The sequence below is a fragment of the Mesoplodon bidens genome (assembly GCF_964165515.1).
Source record: "Mesoplodon bidens genome assembly, chromosome: 4".
NCBI lineage: Eukaryota > Metazoa > Chordata > Mammalia > Artiodactyla > Ziphiidae > Mesoplodon > Mesoplodon bidens.
Window position 1 is genome coordinate 61,507,477 of NC_138160.1, and position 24,787 is coordinate 61,532,263.

Here is a 24,787-nt window from a genome sequence, read left to right on the forward strand (position 1 = left end):
CTGGGGTCACTGCTCATTCCCCTGGGCCCCGATGCACACACTACTTTGTGTGTGCCCTCCAAGAGTGGAGTCTCTGTTTCCCCCAGTCCTGTCGAAATCCTACAATGAAATCCCTCTAGCCTTCAAAGTCTGATTCTCTGGCAATTCCTCCTCCCGTTGCCAGACCCCCAGGTTGGGAAGCCTGACATGGGGCTCAGAACCTTCACTCCAGTGGGTGGACTTCTGTGGTATAAGTGTTCTCCAATTTGTGAGTCACCCACCCAGCAGTTAATGGGATTTGATTTTATTGTGATTGCACCCCTCCTACCGTCTCATTGTGGCTTCTCCTTTGTCTTTGGATGTGGGGTATCTTCTTTGGTGAGTTCCAGTGTCTTTCTGTCGATGATTGTTCAGCAGTTATTTGTGATTCCAGTGCTCTTGCAAGAGGGAGTGAGCTCACGTCCTTCTACTCTGCCATCTTGAACCAGTCTGTCCGGATTTTCACTTTAAACAATACTGATCTCCAACCCTTAAGTGCTCCACCTTATATTCTAACCCTCACTGAGGCTGCTTTGTGCTTTGGCAGCCCCTGGCTAGGTCTGTGGCCCTCAGAGCTGGAGGGCACCCTGCCTTTCCACTCTATGTATTTATCCCCCCAGGGCAGGTACCCTGCCAGGTCTAATTTAAGAGTGCAGCAGTTGACTTAGAATGCATGTGAACGAGAACCCTGCAGCAAAGAAAAAGTGCAACAACTTTCGTGGGCTTAGCTTTTAGGACAGGCACGAGTCTGACTTGATTCCAGCTTCCCCTCAGACTTGCAAGTAAAGGTCAGCAGGAAAAAGCCTTTTAAAAGCACCTCATCTCTGTATCCTGTGAACCCAGGGTGCCCCCCAGTGTTGGTTAGGGTTTATCACAGTCTACCATTTCTTAGAACACCCTAGAATGGACAAGGGGTGCATTTTAGCTTTGTAATTTGTGCCTGTCCTGATTTAATGTCAGAAACTTTTCCTTCCTTTGTCACCTCTGGAAAGTAAGTCTATCAGAGAGCTCATGAGGTATTTTTTAAAACTCTGTTTGGTTTGCCTTTGTGCAAACTGGACTCTGATGGAAGGAGAGTGTTTCCATGGAAACTTATTTCCCAGCCAGAATACCGCCCACTCCCAAATCTTTGTTTTGATCTGCCTCCCCTTTAAAATGTCACTACATTCATCTTTTCAAGACCTTCATAAAACTAACAAACACTGGCCAGTTCACATCTTCACCTTGCCCTCAGAAGACAAAGGCATTTATAAAACAGACTTTACCAGCAAATTCCTTCCTGTTACTAAGCTTGTCCGTCTCTAAAATTGCGCTTGAACTTCTTCAACCTGCCTTCTACCAAATGAAAATGACTGCTAGACTTCTGAAAACCTTTTTTTAAAATCTTCCTTAATCTAACTCTGTATCAAAGCACACCTCCACTTTGTTTATCCAGACGGGTTGTCTGGATACACCGACCTCCAGGCATCCGTGGTATTTAGAAACCTCCCCAACTGTTCTTTGGCTACCAAACTTTGAGAGCCCCTGAGTTAAGCAAAGAAATTACTTGCTTTCCCTCCTTATCTATTAATCTTATTAATTAACATGTAATCCTATTCAATAATCTCACAATTATTGCTGCCTCTGGGGCTAAGTGTACTTTCTAGCTCGTGTGTGTGTTTGTGTGTGTGTGTGTGTGTCAGGGGTTTGGCTAGGAGATATACAGTAGAAGGTGCAGTCCTCATTGAGGTCACAAAAGTCAGAACTATCTCTTCTGTAGTTTGAATCCTTAGAAACAGTAACTCTGGACTGTGTGGCGGTTCACTGCAGGCTGTAGTTTGTATGTGATGCATCTAGACAGCTGCTAGAGACCATTCTGGGCAGCATAGGGTGGTCACGATCAGAAGGGCAACCGCCTCAGGAAATCTCCCTTTGGCAAGGAGGAATGGCCTGCGTTTCCTTAGTCCCCAGGGTTAGGAACTCCCTCTTCAGGAGTTACCTTTTTCTGGGAGAGCTTGGCCAAGAGATTGGAAGGAGCGGGCCTCCCTGGTGGCGCAGTGGTTGAGAGTCTGCCTGCCGATGCAGGGGATACGGGTTCGTGCCCCGGTCCGGGAGGATCCCATATGCCGCGGAGCGGCTGGGCCCGTGAGCCATTGCCGCTGAGCCTGCGCATCCGGAGCCTGTGCTCCGCAACGGGAGAGGCCACAACAGTGAGAGGCCCATGTACCGCAAAAAAAAAAAAAAAAAGAGACTGGAAGGAGCTTCAGTATGGAACCTGAGCCCCACCTGGCCTTTGATCACCTCTGCTGTTAAAAGCAAAAAGAAGGCTTCCCTGGTGGCACAGTGGTTGAGAGTCCGCCTGCCGATGCAGGGGACATGGGTTCGTGCCCCAGTCCGGGAGGATACCACGTGCCACGGAGCGGCTGGGCCCGTGAGCCATGGCCTCTGAGCCTGCGCGTCCGGATCCTGTGCTCCGCAACGGGAGAGGCAACAACAGTGAGAGGCCTGCGCACCGCAAAAAAAAAAAAAAAGCAAAAAGAATGTTGTCTGTTCAGACACAACCAGTTGACATAGTGCTAAGCCCAAAGCAATACAGTTTGAATGCTTCCAAATCAGATTAGTTTATAAAGTATCTAGTCCTATGCCTGGAGCTTTGGTATATTACTGATAATGTCATCTTGCTCCTGTCATCTGACCACTCTTTGTTAAATTGAGGTTGTAATTTACATACAAAAAGATTCCTCTTAAGTGTACCGTTCTACGGATTTTGACAATTGTATACGTCCATGTAACCACCACCCAAATCAAGATAAATAGGATATTATACCCATTTTCAGTCAGTCCCTCCACTCCCCACCCCAAAGTCAACCACTGTTCTGATGTCTGTAGCCAAAGATTAGTTCTGCCCATTCCTGAATTTCACAGAAATAAAGTACAGAACTTTCTGGCTTCTTTAACTCAGCATAATGTTTTAAAAATTCATTGAAATATTCATAATGTTGCATGTATCAGTAGTTCATTCCTTTTTATTGTAAAATAGTATCCCTTTATATAGATTCACATAATGTGTTCCTCCATTCTCCCATTGATGGACATTTGAGTTGCCTGCAGTTTTATGTGGGGCTTTTTTGGGAGGAGGAGAGGGGTTCATTTCAATTTTCCTAAAGGCTGCTTTCCGACCATTTTTTTAAAATAAATTTATTTGTTTTATTTATTTATTTTTTAAATTTTTGGCCGTGTTGGGTCTTCGTTGCTACGCGGGGGCTACTTTTCGTTGTGGTGTGTGGGCTTCTCATTGCGGTGGCTTCTCTTATGGCAGAGCACGGGCTCTAGGCATGCGGGCTTCAGAAGTTGTGGCTCGTGGGCTCTAGAGCGCAGGCTCAGTAGTTGTGGTGCACGGGCCCAGTTGCTCCGCAGCAACTGGGATCTTCCCGGACCAGGGCTCGAACCCGTGTCCCCTGCATTGGCAGGTGGATTCTTAACCGCTGCGCCACCAGGGAAGCCCCCTCTGACCATTTTTATACAAGTCTTTTGAGCAGCTTCAGCTCTGCTTACATTTTCATTTCTCTTCGATAAATACCCAGGAGTAGGATTTCTGGATCACAGGGTAGATGTGTGTTTAATTTTTTAAGAAACTGCCAGTTCTCTATAAAGTTGTACCATTTTACACTCTCACCAGTCATGTCTGAGAGTTCCAGTTGCCCCACATCCTTGCCAGCCCTAGGTGGGCATGGAATGGTATCTCACTGTGGTTTTAATTTGCATGACCCTGAAGACCAATGATGTTGAACAATGGTATTTCAGTGCTAAGGCTGATTTTTTTTTTTAATCTTCAGTTTTTAAATCTATAAAGGGGGTCGTAGCCATGTCCCACTGGAGCCTAAGCTGAGTATGTTATCTGAGCATATCTGAAAGGCTGGTCATTGCGTGCCCATAGGGACTCTGACTGCTTAGGGGAGGAGGATCCACCTGGGATACAAGGAGCTCAAGATAGGAAAAAAGGAATCTTGATACTGTATTCAGCAGGTAGACAATAGGGGACTCACTAGTGAGCAAGTTCAAAAACGAATGGGGAGAGTGGACAGGTAGAGGCTGCAGTACAGCGTTTCGTCGTTGAGGTGGACTTACGGAGCCGTCCTCCAGGACACTGGGAAAGGAAGCAGCAGGGTTTGAGGAGGAGATCAGGCAGGTGGGAAGAAAAGACGAGTCATTGTGGATGATGGCTGTGAGCGCCGAGAGAAGGTAGTGAACTTTGGTGATGGTGATATCATGGGGCTGGAGGAGGCATGGGAACAGAGAGCTGGACTCCAGGACGCAGGAGCTGAGACGACCCGAAGACAATACATGTTTCCCAGAGTTCTGAGTGCGGGTCTTTGGAACCCAGTGTGGGCCCCTCCCACTGAATGGCCACGGCTCTACTAGGGTGACCTTGTTGGGACAGGTGGTTAAAGCCAGGTGCTTTTACTAATGGCACTGTTTCCCCATTCCTGAGGATTAGCAGGGAATTTTAAGAGCAAACTTTCCCACACTATGAAACAAGAACACAAATGCTACAGGAAGTAGGTGGTTATTACCTTTTTTTTGGTAATAAGCATTTATAAGCTGCAGGTGTTATCAGAAAGTATTTGATGGAGAATGCTGCCCTCTACCAAAACCCCAGGGGGAAAAAAACATTCCTTTGTTCTTCTTATTGTGTGCCACCTTTACTTGTTCTTTAGGGTGTGTTTAAAAGCATATGAGGAGGGCTTCCCTGGTGGCGCAGTGGTTGGGAATCCACCTGCCAACGCAGGGGACACGGGTTGGAGCCCTGGTCCGGGAAGATCCCATATGCTGTGGAGCAACTAAGCCCGTGAGCCACAGCTACTGAGCCTGCACTCTAGAGCCCGCGAGCCACAACTACTGAGCCCACACGCCTAGAGCCCGTGCTCCACAACAAGAGAAGGCACTGCAATGAGGAGCCCGCGCAGCACAACGAAGAGTAGCAACGAAGACCCAACGCAGCCAAAAATAATAAATAAATAAATAAATAAATAAATAAATAGAATTTATTTTTTAAAAAAAGAAAAAAAAGCATATGAGGAGAAAAAAATGGCAACCCCTGTAGATCAATTTCATAGCAAAAAAAAAATCAAAGGAGCTTAAAACTTAATAACAAAAAACTAACATAAAAACAAAATGCGTTCATACAGGAATGAAATCTAAAGTCTTCTAAAGTCTGTTTCCAAACCTCTGTCTGAAAACAAGTTTTAAAATATCCTTATTATCTCTATCAATTTTGAGTACTTGTGCCACAGATGGGCACAATGACTAGTTTACAGCAGGATCTCATCCTGGGCACTATTGACATTTGGGCTGGATAATTCTTTGGGGATGGAAGGAGCTGTCCTGTGCATTATAAAATATTTAGCAGCATCCCTGGCCTCTGCCCACTAGATGCCAGTAGTAACCCTCCTCCCCGAAGCTCATGGTAATCAAAAAACGTTTCCAGACATTGCCACATGTCTCCTAAGATATGATTACCATATTTAGCAAATAAAAATGCAACTAGGATGCCTAGTTAAATGTGAATTTTATAGACCCACAGACACAGAAAACAAACTTATGGTTACCAAGGGGGAAAGGGATAAATTAGGAGGTTGGGATTAACTTATACATCCTACTATATATAAAGTAGATAACCAACGAGGACCTACTGTATAGCACAGGGAACTATACTCAATATTTTGTAATAACCTATAAGGGAAAAGAATCTGAAAAAGAATAGATATATATTTATGTATAACTGAATCACTGTGCTATACACCTGAAACTAACACAACATTGTAAATCAACTATACTTGAATTTTTAAAAAGTGAATGTCAGATAAACAGCAAATAATTTTTAGTGTAAGTATGTCCCAAATAGTGCATGGGACATACTTTTTTTTTTCTTTTTAATTTATTTATTTTTGGCTGCGTTGGGTCTTCCTTGCTGCGTGAGTGCTTTCTCTAGTTGCGGTGAGTGGGGGCTACTCTTTGTTGCAGTGCGTGGGCTTCTCATTGCGGTGGCTTCTCTTGCGGAGCACGGGCTCCAGGCGCGCGGGCTTCAGTAGTTGTGGCACGTGGGCTCAGTAGTTGTGGCTCGCAGGCTCTAGAGCGCAGGCTCAGTAGTTGTGGCGCACGGGCTTAGTTGCTCCGTGGCATGTGGGATCATCCCAGACCAGGGCTGGAACCCGTGTCCCCTGCATTGGCAGGCAGATTCTTAACCACTGTGCCACCGGGGAAGTCTGCATGGGACATACTTATACTAAAAATTTTTTAGATCGAATATGACTGGTGACCTGATTTTATGTGGCCACCGTGCGGTGGGGGATCGGGGTGGCAGGGAAAGCAGGATCGTTGATGCATGGAACAAGATGATGTGCGTGAGGTACCTGGCCCATGGTGAGTGTACTATAAATATTCTGGGAATCTGCTGCAGGCCTTGAATGCACTTCATCTGTATCCCTCCTGGAGGCTGCAGTGGGAAGCTCAAAGCTTCCTGTCCTTTACCACAACTGTAATCAGAGTGGGGTGCGCCATCATGAGGAAAAAGGGAGCCCACGTGTGAATCTGTAAGCGCTGGTACTAGCGTTCCGGTTAAAGCTGGTTTTGTAGCTGCTCTACTGGAGCAACAGTCTGCCTGTGCTCTAGCTCTCTGTCACCGTGGGCTCCCTGAGTTATTACATCATTTCTCTTAAGTAGCAGCCAGAGAAGGTGACGTTGAGTGAAAAACTGCTGCGCTTATCCCAGACTCAGTCACTCTGGGTTTGATTTTTCTGGCGCCGCAGCCCTAGAAAACCATTCTCTGGGATGCACCAGGACCAATCATTTCCACAGTGGGTAGCAGTGAGGACCTTCTTTCTGGGCCAAGATTAATGACCCAAGCAATCAGCCTTTCCAGAGAGCAAAGGTGAAATGTAACTCTGGGTAGATGCCTGACATTTTGAAACAAAGGGAAAGGGGGTGGGAGGCGGGTGAGGAGAAATAGCATTTGTATGTCTCACGCAGGGTCATAAATCAGGGATGGGCAAGAGTGAACTAACTGGGTTTCTGCCAACAGTTGAACTGATTTGGGTTCCTATGTTTTATTTTCAAACAATCTGTATGAAACATGCTTTAAAGACATAACAAGTGCCCCTTTGAGTTACGTATTGGTATATGAACTCTCGAGAGTTTTACTTTTCCAAAAGTCCAGTTCGTGTGGGGGAAGTCTTAAGTCTGTCCACGAGAAAGTACATTTGTTGCTCTAGAGGGAAGCCAAGCTATAACATTAGAAACTGGGAGAAATGAAGAAGTATTGGCAAAGTGTACAAACTTTCAGTTGTAAGTTGAATAAGTTCTGGGGATCTAATATGACTATAGGTCTGTGTGTGTCATAGTGACAATAGATAAATAATTCTGTATTGTATACTTGAAATTTGTGGAATAGATCTTAAATGTGGGTTGATGTATATATGTATTAACTTGATTATGATAATCATTTCATAAGCTATATATATATATCAAATCATCACATTGTACACCTTAAATGTGTACATTTTAAAATTGTCCATCATACCTCAATAAAGCTTGAAAACACACACAAAAAAAATTGTAAAGACTTCTTTGGTGGTCCAGTGGTTAAAACTCTGCACTTCCACTGCCTGGGGGGCGTGGGTTTGATCCCTGGTTGGGGAACTAAGATCCCACATGCCATGCGGTGCGACCAAGAAATAAAAAAAATTTTTTTTAATCGTAAAGCAGTTCCAACATATTTCAAAATACCACCATGCATGATCTCCTACCACAAGGAAATTCAGCTAGAAATCAGTTACCGAAACAAAACTTCATATATTTGGAAATTAGGAAATATAATGATATGTTTCCAAAAAATCACTTTTGAAAGTATTAGGCAAATACTATGAGTTTAAAGGAATCCAAGAACAGGTTATTTATTGATTAACTAAATAAGCATTTGTCGAGTGACTACTCTTTGCCACGTTTTGTACTAAAGATGAATAAGACATGGCCCCTGCCCTCCAGGAAGAGACTTGCCGATGAATGATCACTCTCTGCTGTGGCTTTTCTCTGTGTCAGGCACCATGCTAAGGGCTGTGGGAATTCACAGGATCCCAAGATAGCTCAGCGGGGGAAGTGAATGCTTTTTAACGTGTCTGGAAGAATTTACAGAGGATGTTCCTCTCTACTTGGTTAATAGAAGACCGAAGCTTAGGAGTTCTCCAAACTGACAAGGATGGGGAAGGGTGAAGATGCAAAGATGTTGCACAGCAGGTAGCAAAGATTGGAAGGAGGGATTTCTGAGGAATGAGGCTGGAGAGATGGGCAGGAGCCAGGTCTTGGAGGGCCCTGTGGCCACACTAGAGAATCTGAACTTTATCCTGAAGGGCCAGTGGAGAACCAATAAAAGGTTTCAAGCTAGTAAGTGAGTTTGTGATTCCGTTTTTCTTATGGAAAGATCTCTTGAAGGTACATGGAAGTTAGATTAGACTAGGCAGGTTGGAAGCTGGTTGGAAGCTCTGTTAAAGAGAGGTGGTATTCAAATAACAAATGCTGGCGAGGGTGTGGAGAGAACTGTACACTGTTGGTGGGAATGTAGATTGGTGCAGCCACTGTGGGAAACAGTACTTCTCTGGTGGTGCAGTGGATAAGACTCCACGCTCCCAATGCAGGGGGCCCAGGTTCGACCCCTGGTCAGGGAACTAGATCCCCCATGCATGCTGCAACTGAGAGTTCGCATGCCACAACTAAGGAGCCCGCCTGCTGCAATTAAGGAGTCCATGTGCTGCAACTAAGGAGCTGGCGAGCCACAACTAAGGAGCCCGCTGGCCGCAACTAAGACCCAGTGCAAACAAATGAATAAATAAATACTAAAAAAAAAAAAAAAAAAAGAAGAAGAAGGAAAACTGAAAATAGAACCACCATATGACCCAACAATTCCACTCTTGGGTATATATCTGAAGAAAAAAATGAAAACAACTACTTCAAAAAGGTATATGAGGGAACGGCTGTTGGCCTGCAGTGGGTTCAAGGTCCCCAGCTGGTCAGGGGCTCCTGTGCTCTGCTTCTCCCCACTGAGCTGCTGCCTGGTGCAGAGGAAGCCATGGCGCTCTGGATCACCAGGGTGAGCTGCTAGGGACGGTGAACATACGCGGCTCTCCTGGCTTGCTGCGTCTCCTCTCCCTACCTCGCCTGCTGGAGTTCTCCTGGCAGGGGTGGACTGGGACAGATTTGGGGGGAGGATGGCAGTCGATGGGCCCCTAAAATGGTGGGAGAGTTTGGGGTACAGACGGATGGAGAGAGGAAGAATACGAAAATTAATGCTGAAAATAAGGCGAAGGTCAGTATGGCAGGCACAAAGCGCGTGCCTGTGGCCACTGTTGCAACCTCTAAGCCCAGGCTGAGGCCAAGAACAGCTCTTGGAGACATCGGCAACAAAGTCAGTGAACAGCCACAGGCCAAATTGCCCCTGAAAAAGGAAGCAAAAACTTTAGGTGCTGGAAAAGTTATTGCTAAGAAACTAACAAAACCTCTGGAAAAGGCTCCTGTACCTGTGCCGGAGCCCCAAACGGAGCTGGATCTGGAGCCAGAGCCAGAACCCGAGCCTGTTAAAGAAGAGAAACTTCCCCCTGAGCCTATTTGGGTTGATGCTCCCTCTCCAAGCCCCATGGAAACATCTGGCTGTGCCCCTGCAGAAGAGTATCTGTGCCAGGCTTTCTCTGATATAATTCTTGCAGTGAATGATGTGGATGCAGAAGATGGAGCAGATCCAAACCTTTGTAGTGCATATGTAAAAGATATCTATGCTTATCTGAGACAACTTGAGGAAGAGGAAGCAGTCAGACCAAAATACCTACTGGGTCGTGAAATCACTGGAAACATGAAAGCCATCCTAATTGACTGGCTAGTGCAGGTTCAAATGAAATTCAGTTACTCCAGGAGACCATGTACATGACTGTTTCCATTATCAATCAGTTCATGCAGGATAGTTGTGTGCCCAAGAAGATGCTGTAGCTGGTTGGTGTCACTGCCATGTTTATTGCAAGCAAATATGAGGAAATGTACCCTCAAGAAATTGGTGACTTTGCCTTTGTGACTGACAACACTTACACTAAGTACCAAATCAGACAGATGGAAATGAAGATTCTGAGAGCTTTAAATTTTAGTCTGGGTCGCCCTCTACCCCTGCATTTCCTTCAGAGAGCATCTAAGATTGGAGAGGTTGATGCTGAGCTACAAACTTTGGCCAAATATCTGTTGGAACTATGTTGGACTACGATATGGTGCACTTTCCTCCTTCTCAGGTTGCAGTGGGAGCTTTTTGCTTAGCACTGAAAATTCTTGATAATGGTGAATGGACACCAACTCTACAGCATTACCTGTCATACACTGTCAACAATCCCTTCTTGTTGTTATGCAACACCTGGCTAAGAATATAGTCATGGTGAATCGTGGGCTTACAAAGCAAATGACTATCAAGAACAAGTATGCCACATCTAAGCATGCTAAGATCAGCACTCTAGCACAGCTGAATTCTGCACTCGTTCAAGATTTAGCCAAGGCTGTGGCAAAGGCTTAATTTGTGAACTTTGGAATACTGTAATATCTGCAAATAAAATTGGCACCATGTGCCACCTGTACATATTAAAAAAAAAAGGTACATGCACCCCAGTGTACATAGTATCATTATTTACAATAGCCAAGATATGGAAGCAGCCTAAGTGTTGATCAACAGATGAATCGATGTAGAAGATGTGGTACATGTACACAGTGGAATACTACAGAGCCATAAGAAAAGAATGAAATTTTGCCATTTGCAACAATGGATTTGGAGGGTATTATGCTTAGCGAAATAGGTCAGAGAAAGGCAAATACTATATTATAATCAATTATATGTTGAATCTAAAAAATGAAACAAACTAGTGAATATAACAAAATAGAAACAGACTCACAGATATAGAGAACAGACTAACGGTTACCAGTGGGCAGAGGGAAGGGTGGAGGGGCAAGATAGGGGTAGCAGATTAAGAGATACAAACCACTATGTCTAAGATAAATAAGCTACAGGGATATATTTTATAGCACAGCACAGGGAATATAGCCAATATTTTATAATAAGTATAAATGTAGTATAGTCTTTAAAAATTGTGAATCACTGTGTTGTATACCTGAAACATATAATATTGTACATCAGCTATTCCTAATAAAATTAACACACATTGTTCCCAGAAGAAAAAACAGGAGATATTAAAATCATTTAACCACAGGGCATTTCCCAGTCAGAGGAGAAGAAAGCCAAAGCACTGGAACCAGGTCCTGAGGCCCCTGCTGGGTCAAGCAAACCCCGCTGTTGCTGGACCATGGAGAGAGCCAAGGTTTAGGACTCAGGGCAGTATCCATGACACACATACTTCAGTATTGCAGAAATGGGCACCACCCTACAGATCTATGCCAGCTGCACATCAGCCCTGTTAGGGTGAGCTGGACGAGGGATGAGGGCCTGGCCTAAAGCAGAGGTGGAAAGAAAGGAACAGGTTTGGGAGAAATACAGAAAATAGCATCATATTTCTCAGTGATTGACTAGACACAGGGAGGGAAGAGAGTAGAGGCTGGCTTCCACATTCCTGGTCTGGAAGGCTGTGAGGAAGGAAGCTTGAGCATCTCCACCTGGGCTGGGGCCTTTCATGAAGCATCCTATGACCACAAACATCAGGAGCTTGAGATGATCAGAAGGCTGTTCTCTGGGTGGGTTTAAATTGGATACAAGTGAGTAATATCCGGCTATGGGGCTAATGGAGTGGACCTCTCCAGACTCATATTTCTATCCACTGTGCCTGGAAGCAGGGTGTGATGTCCCCTTCCTTGAGCTCCCAGGTGACTGTTATCGCATGCATTTCCTAGCCTGTTAGAATGGAATTTTTTTGACACAAGTGACAAAACTCTATGGGCCATTTTGGGCCTGAATCATGAGCTAAGCAGCTGTTTCGCTTGTCAAGCATTAAACGATTTGTTCTGGATCAGAGGCTACAAGGCAAGAAATGGGGCTAGAAAAACAGGAGCAGGTAGAGAAGTCAACAGTTAGTGGAGATGTATGAGTGTGACCTTTGGCACCAGCAACAAAGAACACTCAGGCTGACCTCTGTTGTCATAACACGGGAAATACTACAGCCCCTTCCTCATCCCCACCCTGGGGAGAAAAACTTTCTTCTAAGAGTGGATTCCATGAGCATTTCTGTGCTGTCATTAAAAATCTGCTGGAAATGAAAGAGAGAGCTTTTACTGATCATGAGCAAAATCTTGCTGACACCAAGTGCAAAGAACAAAGAGAAATCTTCATCTGGAATAGAATAGGGATCATGAAGTTATATGGAGCACTGTTTAGAAAAAAATAGTTTTTTAGGGCTTCCCTGGTGGTGCAGTGGTTGAGAGTCCGCCTGCCGATGCAGGCGACACGGGTTCGTGCCCCGGTCCGGGAAGATCGCACATGCCGCGGAGTGGCTGGGCCCATGAACCATGGCCGCTGGGCCTGCGCGATCAGAGCCTGTGCTCTGCAACGGGAGAGGCCACAGCGGTGAGAGGCCTGCGTACTGCAAAAAAAAAAAAAAAGTTTTTTAAGGACAGCTGATTTGAAAGCAGATTGACTGATTTGCTAACATGGAGAATAAGTATCATTTTGCTACAAGTTCTCTACCAACCTTTGGGCACTTGTGTCAGTACATATTGTGGTTTAGAAGTTTGTTTGGTTCTGTTCAATTTTGAAAGTGTTCCATTTCTTACCATGGGTCTATACTCAGGAGAGGTTTTCCTGTGGCTTCATCTGGTCCAGGCACAAGATCTTAGAATCAGAGAGAACCTGAGCCCCAGAAAGGGCTTTAGAGTCTATTAGTCCAACTTTCTACCTAATGTAAGAATTCCCAATATTTATTTTTGTTTGCTTTTCAGTTTCCTAAAACGATGCCTGTTCACAAAATGAACATAGTTGATTTATTATTATTCGTCCATGGACATCAGCTTATGTAAGAGTTTATATGTTAATATAAGTTTGCAAAACATATACAGTTCCTTTTCAATAAATATTTATGTGTGTAAAACAGAGAAGGAAAGTTAACATGTGCCTATATGTGCTATAAGATAATAAATATGAATATATTCATTGTGTATTTACAGAGTAATGAGCTGCCTTTATATGCACTTATAAGCTTCATCTGTATATGGTCAAAATTTGACTATCCTATAGGCTATTGTGGTATATATTTATAGAAAAATTTTTGATAAAATTTCAGTTGACCTACATTATTATTATTTATTATTATTATTATTATTATTTTGTCTGCGTTGGGTCTTCGTTGCTGTGTGCAGCCTTTCTCTAGTTGTGGCGAGCGGGAGCTACTCTTCCTTGTGGTGCTCAGGCTTCTCATTGTGGTGGCTTCTCTTGTTGGAAAGCATGGGCTATAAGCGCGTGGGCTTTAGTAGTTATGGCACACGGGCTCAGTATTTGGGGCTCAAGGGCTCTAGAGCGCAGGCTCAGTAGTTGTGGCGCACAGGCTTAGTTGCTCCATGACATGTGGGATCTTCCCAGACCAGGCTCAAACCCATGTCCCCTTCATTGGCAGATGGATTCTTAACCACTGTACCACCAGGGAAGTCCTTGATCTACATTATCATAGTACTAGTAATATATTATTGTCTGTCTACAAAAGAAAATTCCAAAGGACCTTTGTTTAAAACAGACACACACACACACATCTCTCTCCTCTCTCTCTCTCTCTCTCTCTCTCACATACACACACACACACACACACACACACACACACACACACTTTATGCTGTCAGCTTTTTTCAAACCCTTGGACTCATTTCTGTCAGTGAAGCTTGGGAAGCACCATGCTTGAATGAGTCTTACATGCTTTTACCAGGAACTCTTTCTGGAAAGGTCCTCTCATTCTTTCTTTTCATTTTTGGAGCACTCACAGCAGATATACCCTGAAAAATAAGCCCATAAATTTCTGCGTTTCAAAAGCCACCAGGCAGTGTGCTTCTTCAAAAGTGTGGTTAGGATCACAAGTCTGAATCAGGAACCAGAAGCATAATGTGACTTCCTCCTGCTGTTGACTGCTGGCTCTGTGTATTCCAAATGGTAGGACCAGAGCTTGGAAACAGAAACAGAGAAACCAGCAAGAAAGGTCAGCGTGATGTCTAGGCCTGCTCTTAGAGACAGATGACTACGACAGTTACTTGCACCCTCTCCCTGGGGTGTGTAATGCCAGTTGAATTGGCTCTCCCTTCTTGAATGCATGATTTTGTGCTGCAGACAGATCCTCACGAGCTCTGTGAGTGTGATTTCTTTGTGTATCACTGTTGGCAATAGCGCTTGTGCCATTACCGCTCAAGATGCAACTGGCCTTGGCCTGAGAATCCCAAATCAGACTATGACTAGAGATACAGGTTTAAAGATGAAAGATCTGTGAATATCATTTTCTTTCCCACCCAGAGACACTGAGGCACTTCCTCACTGCTCTCCATAAATGAGCCCTGTAGTGTCAGTGTTTTGATTCGTCAGAGTCAGAATTAACAACGTTAGTTTAGTTCTGAAAATTGTATGGATGCTAAATACTGTCACAGTTATCATTCCAGTTTCCTTATCTCCTTTCCCATCAGACCTTACATTTCAGAAAAATCAAAGGCTTGCAACTCTTTGAAAAGGTTTTTTCCCCCTCTGAGTAAAAAGTAATACAAGGTGATACAAAACTCAAAAATTAAATAATGCCAAAGCGAAAGGCCCCTAATAGCTCCCACCCCCTACCTCGAATAACCATGTAAAATAGTTGAGTATCTTTTCCTCCCACTTGTTTTCTAGATATAATGATATAGTTTATGTGTATATAAAAATGAAGTCACTACTATTTACATTGGTTTGAAAAGTTTTTTTTCCTCACTGAGCATTTAACTTGGACAGGTTCCAAATCAGTTCAAAAAATCTACCTCACTTTTTTGCCAATAGTTATACTGTCTTCTATAGCATGGCTGTACCATAGTTTATTTACCTATTCTCTTCACCCTTGCTTCCTCCCCCACCCCCGCTTTTTTTTAACAAATGAGAAGACGGTGAAAAATGTCTGCTGAGATTGGCCACAAGGACTGTCCAGCTGCAACTGGTTGAATCTTATGAAGCCACAGATAATACTAGATGTGTGACAACCTGAGTTTCTAGCTGAGGATTAATGTTTCATGCTGATTAGATAGTATTTATATTTTAAACCAGTAACAGGTTGAGGGGATAACATTTTATTTCTATAGGAATAAAAGCAGAAATTCATCTGATCATTGTTCCCTTCCTAAGCTTGTTGGCCACTTGAGAAAATGTATTTGGAGCCACTTTTCCAAAGAGAATTTTAGTTGGCTATGTGCCTTGTGAGTGAAGACCACTGACACATAAATATAGGTGATTTATGTTTTAGCTATTGAAAACTGATCTCACCTATAGTATTTATTTTTTATTAATATTAATAATACTAATGTTTTAGGACATTTGTGTCTTGTACCTAAAATATGCCTTCTTACCAAGGAACCAGGTCATTGAAAATATCATGTAACTAGCAATCAAATATAGATCAATAGAGTAGGTGCCAATTCACCAGTACTTCAGGGACAGAGCCCAGAAAAGAACATGAAAGCCAGCATTCTTCTCCGTGCGTCCCACACTTCTGCCTTGGCACCTTGAAAGATTTCAGACAGTCAGGCAGCTGGGGAGGCATCTGGTTTCTGCATTCAGAGCACATCAGCTTGAGCCTGGTAAATGGCCTTGATTATCATGCAAGACACATAACACTCTTATTAGTGCCACGCTGATTAGCGCTGCACAGTCACCGCTTTCTGTAATACCCTAATTGAGGTCCTTGCTTGCCTGGAATGTACATTATGTTTAGATAAATCCCTCAGTATGATATTTTAATGGGTATTTTTTTTAAAGTCCAAAGGACAATTAGAACCACCGTCTATGCAAGAATCTTTTTTTTTTTTTTTAAAGACAAAAAAGGCGTGGTGACAACATGAAGAAGAGAATCCATTTTACTAAGTGCGGGTGAATATCCTAAAGCAACAACCGCTTTCCCAGTTGCATGTGGCTTGTATCATCACATTCTAGTCCTTCACTCCATGCTCGTGTCTCCCCACTTCCTGATGTTTGTGGTTTGGGCTTTGTGTCACTCTCAAAGGCAAATGTAAGTCATCTTGAAATGGAGCTGGGGAGGAGGGGTCCTGAGAATTCACCGCCGAGTAGCTATGGCAGCCATTGTTTCACTCCGTCATTCTCATCATTCATTTTTAATCTAGGTAATGGTATTTTAGTTTTACAAAGCATCTGCAGGGTCATTTCTTAAGACCCTCACTGTGTCTACCCCTCATCCAGGCCACAGGATATCATCCATCCGTCTCTCTCTCTCCGTACCGCCCCTCCCATCCCAGTGCATATCCTAAAAGGGGAGTAGGGTTGAACTCCTTTTCTAGGACTCCCTCCTGCTTCTAGGGCTCTCCTTTCTCTCTTCAAGTCAAATAGCTGTAATATAGTAGGAGAGATTTGGGAATCGGGCATGGTACAGTCAATCCTGGCTGGTCTTTTCTGCTTCTTTAGTACTGGTTTGAACTGTATCTCAAACTTGGATGTTAGAAATTTACGAATTTGCTCTCTTTGTTTTCATGGACCCGGATCAGACAAGAAATTTATCAAGGGCTCTTAAGAGAAGACTCCTTGGGATAGGTACCTCCACCCCTTCTGTACTCCCTCTACACTTCCTTTAGAACCTGTTCTAGCATGAGTCATACTATTTATCATGTCTGTTAACATATCTGCCTCTTCTTCTGTACTTTAACTCCTTGAGGGCGGGAAATAAGTGTTAGCCTCTACATCTCAGCACTGTGACTGGCACAGAGAGGCACTCAATAAAAGTATGAGTGAATGAACAGAAAGTAAATTAAGGTATCACTAGGCATTAGGGAAGTGCAAATTAAAACCATGGTGAGATACCACTAAACACCTATAGAAGGCCAAAATTTAACCAAAAAAAAAAGAACTGGCAAAAAGGTGGTGGGAAGTGTGTGAAGAATCTAGAACTCTCATATACTAGTGGTAGGGGGGCAAAATGGTACAGCCACTGTGGAAAATAGTTTGCAGTTTCTTATAAAGCTAAACATATACTTATTAAATGACTCAATTTACCCAGTCCTAGGTATTTACCTAAGAGAAAGGGAAAACTTTGGGATACACAAAAACCTGTCTGAAATGTTTATAACAGCTTTATTTATAATCCCCTAAAAATGGAAAAATTCCAGCTGTCCTTCAGCTGATGAGTGGGTAAACAAATGAAATATCCACACAATGAAATGCTACTCAGCAATGAAAAGGAGGAAACTATTAAAATGTGCAGCAGTCTGCATGAATGCATTATGCAAAGTGTGAGAAGCCAGATTTTAAAAGCTGCGTACAATATAAATCCATTTATATGACATTGTGGAAAAGGCAAAACTCTAGGGACAGAGAACAGACCAGTGATTGCCAGGGGTTAGGCATAGAGGAGGGGTTGACTCCGAAGGGGCAACAAGAAGGAATGTTTCGGGGTGATGCAACAATCTGTATCCTGATTATGATGGTGGTTACGTGACTCTGTACATTTATCAAACTCATAGAACAATGTAACTTAAAATGTAATCAAAAATTTTACTGTATATACAAATTGCAAATTTAATTTGAAAAAGTAAATCAGAGTTGTTTTGCTGTTTAGTGTGGATTCAGAAAAAATGTCAAAACAAAAGTAGCCTGCAGCAATTCTGTACATGTTCATGTACACATGTAAACACAAAAGGGTATGCTTGTGTGTGTGTGTGTGTGTGCACGCGTGTGCATTTAACAAACATTTAAAGTACACTTCCTATAGACCAGGACTTGCTATAGGCACTGGGGTTATATTGATGAGTAAAAAAAGCAGAATTCCTGCTTTCATGGTGTGGAAAGGGATAGACAGTAAAAAAGTAAACAAATCAATGAATTCACAGCTTTAGATAGCAGTAAGTGCTGTGGAGACAATAAAGCAGGTCTTGATGATAAGAGTGGGATTGGATGTTCAGGCCTCTCTGAAGAGATGGCCTTAAACTGAGACCTGGAAAGTATAAAGGAGTCATGCATGTATGCAAATACTCAGGCAGAGCAGTCCAGGCACGGAAAACCTCAAACGCAAAGACCCCGAGGGGACTCCTTTGAGGACAGAAATACTGAAAAATCCTCTCACTTCAAAACTCATAGAAAGGCTGGCTGACATACAACCACCATCCTTTCAATGCATGGCTGGGCTTCCTAGGAAATAAGGCAAAGCCCCTAAAATGGAATTAAACTTTGTGTATTCAGAGAACTTGAAGCAGGTCGGTGGGATGGACCAAGTGAAGGAGGGGACCAGCAGAAGATGAGCTCAGATACGTAGGTGGGGATCAGTTTCTGTTGGCTCCAGCACTTTTAAAAAAGAATTCCTTTATATGAAAGCTCTTAGATCAAATGTGAAGTGAACAAGGTATGTTTTCTTAGTTCCATCATATGATTTCCTCTGTGTTTTGGATATTTGAGATGTTTGAACTTCTGCTACATAAAACATTGAGAGTAGACATCCCCTCCTAAAGTTTATGTTGTAGTTAATTTAGCAGTCCACATAGTCCTCAGGTATTAAATTACCAGAAAATGCTTATGAATCTAAGATTGATGTAGCATGTTTTTATGATGTAGGTGTTTATATGATTTATCAACAAAGTCTGTGTTTGAGTAAGCACAGACATGCGGACGTGTGTGGTATAAGATTCTGCCTCAAATCCCAGTGGAGAAGATTCTGGTGCATAACTTCAGCTGCGTGGCCTTGAGGAACTCATGTCACCTCCAGAATCTCACTTGGCTCCTGTGCGAACAATGAATAATTATACTACTCTCCCAGGGATGGAATGTAGACTATCTGACTTTTGCTCACAGCAGCCTTCTAAATACCAAGCATTGCAAAAATTAGAATTTTGCCTCACATAATTAATCTATGCCTCCATAAATCTCTTCTCTGTTTTCAATTAGATTTGATATGCTTCATTCTTTCTCCTTTAGAGTCATGGTGGAATTTTGCTTTCAACCATTTTACATTCATTCAAATATTGCTTTTCTTTTAGTTCTTGGAGAGATTTCCATCAGTATCCCATTTGCTTGTTTTCATTATATTATAATAAAAAACCGTTTAGAAATTTAAAATTCTCTTGATCTAGTGTATGGCATGTGCATGTGGAAAGGTTGGCAAACGCCAGTTCTTAATCATCGCACTGGTCAGCATGCTGGAAGGAAACCAGTGACCCCCTCAGAGGGGGTTGCTGAAAAGAGCTACATGGGAACAGTTAAGAGAAACCAGTACAGAATAATAAAGTACCTCGGAGCTAGTAGCAGAAGGGTAGCCTGTGCCCACTTATGCCTCAAAGGGCAAGGAGAGACAGGGATTGCCAGAACCTGACAAGAGCTGTGGTGGTTTCGCGAGAAGCTTCCAGGGGGTGAGCACACCCACTGTCAAACATCCACGCAGCCAGGAGGAGGGGAGAAGGGAAGCAAGAGGAATAAATATCCTGCACCCTGCTGCCACCCTCTGTTCTCCTGCCAGTGCTTCCTTTATTCAAACCCAACTGGAAGTTGGTGGGCAAGGGGGCCAGTTGGTATGGTCCATAGAGGGCCATTTCCTGGCACACAGCAGAGACAAGAGTGCAGAGTGGTCTGCTGGAGACAGAAGATACCCAGCCCAGGGCTCTGTTGGAAAAAGCACTGTCCCAAATTCATTTACCTTGGCCTTTGGAGTTTGGTTGTTCAGCAACACACCGCATCCGTAGGTGCAGACCCCTTTGATTCCAAGCATTTTTCTTCCCAGCACTGCTGTTGGCCGTCTTCAAGCTGAACTGGTCACTGTGGCTGATGCCCATATCAGCTCATTCTTCTGAGGGTGGTAAGATTTGACTATGAATCAATTTGAGGTATGGACACTCACAGTGATGTGGGGACCTCGCTGTCCCAGCAGGCAGTCTGGAGAGGGCTCTCCTCACCCCTCCTGTCTTCCTTTTCCAGGATGGAGCTTCAACATGGGGTCCGCCTACGAGTTTCATAGTTGGCGTGTGTTCATCATCGTCTGCGCCCTCCCCTGCGTCTCCTCAGTGGTGGCCCTCACGTTCATGCCTGAAAGCCCACGGTTCTTGTTGGAGGTAACGCTCGTCATTACAAATATTCAAAGAAGCCGCATACAGTGGAACGAGTCCCTTCCAATTCTAGGAAACTATGTTTGCCTCTTCGGTGGTACATGTTTCCTTCCTACTACGGAACCATGGAGGGTTTGGTTTCATGGGGTCATGCTTTCGACAACCAACATGTGAAAAAGCTGCCTCGTGGCCAGAAAGCACTAATGTTCCTCCTCAAGCAAGTCATTTCCCTCAACGAAGAGAATGTGACTTCTTGTTTTATAAGTGAACCTTACTATCCAAAGGTGCTATGTCTAGTTAGAGGCACATCCCTTGAGCTGCTAATGCACTCAAGGATATCCAAGTAGCCTCTGTGTTCCAATCGGACGAACCTAAATGCATTTGCACTGTTACACCCAATTGGATCTGACATCACATGGTTATTGGAAAATCAGGGCGTATGTGTGTTTCACCTGCTGGCCCTTCACTGTCTACTCATATCTCTCAGGTTGGAAAACATGATGAAGCCTGGATGATTCTGAAGTTAATTCATGACACAAACATGAGAGCACGGGGTCAGCCTGAGAAAGTCTTCACGGTGAGTCCTGCTTCTCAGTGAATCCTCCGCCCCAGAGGTCGAGAAACCTTTTCTGAAAAGGCCTGATTGTAAATTGTTCTCTCGCTGCGCCAGCCGCTCGTCTTTCTTACTTGCCATTTTACCTATGCCTGCCGTGCTGCTGTTGTGTGTGCTGTTCCCTCTGCATGGAATGTTCTTCCATCCTCTGGTTACAAAATGTATTCTCAACGGGAAAACTAGTCTAAACTCATGAAAATTGGATGCATGGAATTTTGGGGAAAGAACAATGTTTTTTTTTTCCCCAGCACCTCCACCAAAATAAAAAAGAACAGTGGTTTTTAAATCCTTTGATATATGCAGCATAGACAAAAAATGTGTTGTCTAAAATAGGTGTAAAGGGGATATATGCAATATCTTCAGTATCTTATAAATAATATCAATTATAGTTCTTGAAATAAGTAAAATAGTTCCTGATTAAACAGTCCCCTGAAATCTTATTTATTCATTTCATTTTTTAATAGGAAATGGATTTTCCATAGTGTAAAGATAGACTCAGTCTAGTCTCTGTTCAAATGATCACAGATTCTCAATTACTAAAAATTTTTTCTGCATGTAATGGAGAAATGAAGATCAATAATGGATGTCCTCCACTGAGGCCCTGGGAGCCTTTGAGTAGGCTCTTCTTTTGAGTAAATTAACAATAAAGGAAGAATTTTTTTTTTTTTTGGCTGAATCCCACCGCATGTGGGATCTTAGTTCCCTGACCAGGGATCAAACCCACGCACCCTGCAGTGGAGGCGCGGAGTCTTAACCATTGGACCACCAGGGAAGTCCAAGAAATTCTATTTTAAATAAATTTATTTATTTATTTAAAATTGATTTATTGATTTATTTTTTTGGCTGTGTTGGGTCTTTGTTGCTGCGCACAGGCTTTCTCTAGTTGTGGTGAGGGAGGCTACTCTTTGTTGTGGTGTGTGGGCTTCTCATTGCGGTGGCTTCTCTTGTTGCGGAGCACGGGCTCTAGGCTTGTGGGCTTCAGTAGTTGTGGCTCGTGGGCTCTAGAGCGCAGGCTCTGTAGTTGTGGCTCACAGGCTTAGTTGCTCCACAGCATGTGGGATCTTCCCGGACCAGGGCTCGAACCTGTGTCCCCTGCATTGGCAGGCGGATTCTTAACCACTGCGTCACCAGGGAAGCCCCAAGAATATTTTTAAATTAAACAATCATAAGGCAAGAAGAATCTTGAGATGTAATTTAGATACTCAGTGTCCCTAACCCTTCTCAGCTAGATAAACCCTTTACCCAGGACTTCTGAGAAGGTATCTCTGTAGGGCCTCATTGCCCTGCTAACCTGCTTTTTCTTCCAGAAGGTCTGAGTTACCAAGTTCACTCATGGTCATCCACGTTAATATTACTGTATAAAGGTTACATGGGAATAAGGTGGGAACACTCTAAAAGAATGGGTAATCTCGAAGTCATTTATATGTAACTTTCAAAGGCATTACATGATTCCACCATGACACATTTGTCTTTTTCCTTGTTATATCTATTGATACAATACAGTGAATTCACATGCCTTCCTTCTCTCCTTTTTAAGCTTTTCTTCCTATGTGCCTACTTTAAATATTGTTTTTCAGGGCTTTATTTGCAGCTAACTTCCCTTTTAACCCTACACACTCTCCTTAGCTTATCTCAGCTACTTCCTAGATCTCTCTCTCCTAATGGACAAATCTCCTGAGCTCCAGACGTGCATGTTGAAGGGCTTTGTGGCCATACTCCTATGTACCATAGGCCCTTCAAATTCTGAATTTCTAAATCTGAACTTCTCACCTTAAGAGTTTCCAAACCTCTTCCTTGTTAAAATTCTATCAGCAAGTACCACCAGCACCACCCAAACCAGAACCCTGAAAACTATCCTATTTCTTTCTTTCCTTTATTCGAGTATGTCCAAGAAATCACTGTGTCCTATTATCCACCATCCTAAATATCTTTCATTATTGTCTCTTACCTTTCCACCTTTCCTGCCACTGATTTGGTTCAGCCCTCCTTACTCACTGCCCTCTGCCCTTGCACTATTCTTCAGGAATAGCAAATGCTATGCAGTTTCCAATACACTCTTTTCTCTCACACCTCTGGACATTTGCACATGATATTCCTCCCACTTGGAATGCCCTTCAAGTAGTTGACACACATGACAAATGACATACTTTTCCATAAGCTCCAACAAATTCCACAGTCCATGAAGGCTTTTTTCTCACTCTCGGGTCAACTTGGGTGTTCTGTACAATATGTCTCTCCCATCTGATATAGATTTCCGTTAGAGTACTTTCTAATTTTGTCTGGTAATTGCTTGGACGGTGTGATGTTTTATACTTGCACGTCCAGGGACTAGTGCCAGGCCTGGCTCCCCAAGGGTGCCAGTGAAAGAATGCACAAACATTGATGAGTGGAGAAGAAGCCTCCCAAAAGTAATATGTCAAGTCAGAATGGCTATCATCAAAAAGAATATAGGGCTTCCCTGGTGGCGCAGTGGTTGAGAGCCTGCCTGCCGATGCAGGAGACACGGGTTCGTGCCCCGGTCCGGGAAGATCCCACATGCCGCGGAGCGGCTGGGCCCGTGAGCCATGGCCGCTGAGCCTGCGCATCCGGAGCCTGTGCTCCGCAACGGGAGAGGCCACAACAGTGAGAGGCCCGCGTACCACAAAAAAAAAAAAAAAAAAAAAGAATACAAATAACAAATGTTGGCTAGGATGTGGAGAAAAGGGAACCCTCGTACACTGCTGGTAGGAATGTAAATTGGTGTAGCCGATGTAGAAAACAGTATGGAGTTACCTCAAAAAGCTAAAAATAGAACTACCGTATGATCCAGCAATTCCACTACTGGGTATATATCCAAAAAAAACAAACACACTAATTTGAAAAGATACATAACACCGCAGTGTTTATAGCAGCATTATTTACAATTGCCAAGGTATGGAAGAAACCTAAGTGTCCATCAACAAATGAATGGATAAAGAAGATGTGGTATGTATAGATAATGGAATATTACTCAGCCATAAAAAAAGAATGAAATTTTGCCATTTTCAGCAACATGGATGGACTTGGAGGGCATTATGCTAAGTGAAATAAGTCAGAGAAAGACAGATACTGTATGATATCACTTATATGTGGAATCTAAAAAAATACAACAAGCTAATGAATATAACAAAACAGAAACAAACTCACAGCTACAGAGAACAAACTAGTGGTTACCAGTGGGGAGAGTTAAAGGAGGAGGGGCAGTATAGGGGTAGGAGAAAGAAAGGGGTTATTATGGGATTATATGAAATCACTTGTGTGAAACTTTTGAAAACTGTAAAGCACTATAGAATTTAATGAATCTTTCATTCAATACAAAAGAAAAAAAGAAGAAGAAGAATACCTCTGTGATTTAAAAAAAGGAATTCTGGAATATCACAAAATAATGCCTACATGGATGATTTGGAGCTGACTCTATTTGGAATCCCAGACATTAACTCAGACATTATTGTCATTAAATATGGACATCTTTGTTTACATAGCCATGAAGAGGCTACTGCCCACCTGGTATAATTTGAAAGATACCAAGGGTCCCCAAATCACCTCTGTCAAAAGCCAGTCTTGGCACCTGGAGTCTCATGATAGAAGTGCTCCTTTGGATGTTGGCAGACTCTCCAGAAAGATCTGTTCAGGAGTTATCCCTGGCAGGGGTAATGTGTACACATTCCTGTGTCCTCTCTCAGGTGTATCAAAAGCAGGTAGATGTTGACTAACAGGGTCAGATGGGACAGGTCCACAAAGCAACCATGCTTTTTTTTTTTTCCTCTCTCTCTCTCTTTTCAGGCTTCATTCTCTGTGTTAGAAGCATTGCTTCTCCTGACTCTTCGTTCTTTTCCTTAGCAAAAGGAGGCTAGTTTAAGTCATGGATACAGCTTCAGGCTGATCCTCCATCAT

At 43.3% G+C, this 24,787-nt stretch overlaps 1 protein-coding gene and 1 pseudogene across 2 annotated transcripts in view; both read left to right on the forward strand.

The window, feature by feature from the left end:
* Nucleotides 1-24,787, forward strand: part of SV2C (synaptic vesicle glycoprotein 2C) — a 207,182-nt gene that overhangs the window by 149,713 nt on the left and 32,682 nt on the right. Inside the window, exons 5-6 of the mRNA XM_081230827.1 lie at nucleotides 20,135-20,268; nucleotides 20,750-20,839. Coding sequence (XP_081086953.1) covers nucleotides 20,135-20,268; nucleotides 20,750-20,839 — 224 coding nt within the window. The remainder of the gene's footprint in view (nucleotides 1-20,134; nucleotides 20,269-20,749; nucleotides 20,840-24,787) is intronic.
* On the forward strand, nucleotides 8,585-10,594 carry LOC308616462 (G2/mitotic-specific cyclin-B1-like; annotated as a pseudogene). The gene is made up of 2 exons (XR_014017877.1): nucleotides 8,585-9,139; nucleotides 9,323-10,594. The product of XR_014017877.1 is annotated as a G2/mitotic-specific cyclin-B1-like (transcript).